The 1,380-nt window shown below is 57.9% G+C and overlaps 1 protein-coding gene across 1 annotated transcript in view; it reads left to right on the plus strand.

Annotated features, from left to right (window-relative positions):
- Positions 1-390: 390 nt before the first annotated feature.
- The window catches only part of DNASE1L3 (deoxyribonuclease 1 like 3), a 4,822-nt gene continuing 3,832 nt past the window's right edge, over positions 391-1,380 (plus strand). Inside the window, exon 1 of the mRNA XM_026052632.1 lies at positions 391-535. Coding sequence (XP_025908417.1) covers positions 404-535 — 132 coding nt within the window. The 5' untranslated portion in view covers positions 391-403. The remainder of the gene's footprint in view (positions 536-1,380) is intronic.

Here is a 1,380-nt window from a genome sequence, read left to right on the forward strand (position 1 = left end):
GAGCCTCCCCGGCACCTCCTTGGGAGCAGGGCTCTGCCGCTGCCCGGACAGGGACCCTCCGGGCCACCTCCRGCGTGAGCGGCTCCCGCGGCCGGGCTGCCCGGGCAGCTCCGCTGTGCCGAGGGGCCGTGCTCCTGCCCGCGGCGCTGGGCACCGCGACGGCCACCGCGGCGCGAGGCAGCCCCGAGCCCGCGGAGCCCTCCGGCGCAAGGGCAAGTTCCCCCGGCCCCTTCGGGCGGAAAGATGGAAGTGAGGGAAAAGGAGGAAACCAGCAATTCCTGTTTGGCTGTGGGCGCTTGACGCCGCCACCTCCGCTCATTCCGTGCCCYGAGCAGGGTCAGGACGGACGCACGGGCGCACACAGGCGCACGGACAGAGCCAGAGCCTGCGCAGGGCCCCGGGGATGTGGCTGCTCGTGGGGCTCTTGCTCCTCTGCTCCAGCACGGCGCGGAGCCTGAAGATCTGCTCCTTCAAYGTGATGTCTTTCGGAGAAGCAAAACTGGCCAGGCAAGACGTCCTCGAGGTCGTMGTAAAGGTAGGCGCGCATGGCATGGACTGAGCTCTCCAAGGGCTTCTTGTCTGGGAAACCTTGTGGCTCGTTTGTCCTTTCTGAGGCAAATTTTGAGTTAAAGAATGACTAAACACTGAAAATTGCTTTATCTTGCTAATGCCCAAGTCTGCCTGTCGCTGAGGAGCGCAGTTGCAGCTATTTTAGTCTGAGCGAGGAGACAACAGAAACAACATTTGCCATTTCCTTTGGAAATGCAGCTAGGAAAGAACAAAAAAACCTAGAGCACTGAGAACCGGCTCCTCCTCTGAATCCACACAGCTCTATTTTGTGGCATGTTTTTACCTTGCTGGGCTATTTGTTCCCAAATGGCCATCTCCAAGAAGTCTCCTCAGGCTAGTGCTGGGTATCGCATTAGGGTGTGATATAAAACCAAACTGCCCAATTCCTGATTTGTTTAAACAAAACTCACACTTCCCCTGGAGCATCTGAAAGACAACTTCTTTTTTAAAGAGAAATGATGATATTTGGGGTTTCAGGCCTCCCCCAGGCTGCCACGCTAGCTGAACACGCGCTGCTAGCAGCCTGATATGCGCCAAACCCAGCGGTGCAGGCTGCACATCTACTTGTGCTTCATTTCTTTCCCTGAACCCAGCCGGAGGGGAAGGGTTTGCTTGCTTTTTTTTGTTATAAAACTATCAGCTCTGCATTTCTGGTCCGTGCTTCCTACACTGCTATGGGTAACACAGGCTGCATTACGGGTGAYCCATGTGTTCCCAGGGCTTCAGGAGGTGCCCGGGAGCCGGTGCCACYCGGGCACTTCGGCACACGTTACCCCAGGCCACCTGCAGCCTTCCCGCTCGGGGAGCAGC

Source organism: Nothoprocta perdicaria, unplaced genomic scaffold (assembly GCF_003342845.1).
Source record: "Nothoprocta perdicaria isolate Ctin4 unplaced genomic scaffold, notPer1 scaffold_9, whole genome shotgun sequence".
In the NCBI taxonomy this organism is placed as follows: domain Eukaryota; kingdom Metazoa; phylum Chordata; class Aves; order Tinamiformes; family Tinamidae; genus Nothoprocta; species Nothoprocta perdicaria.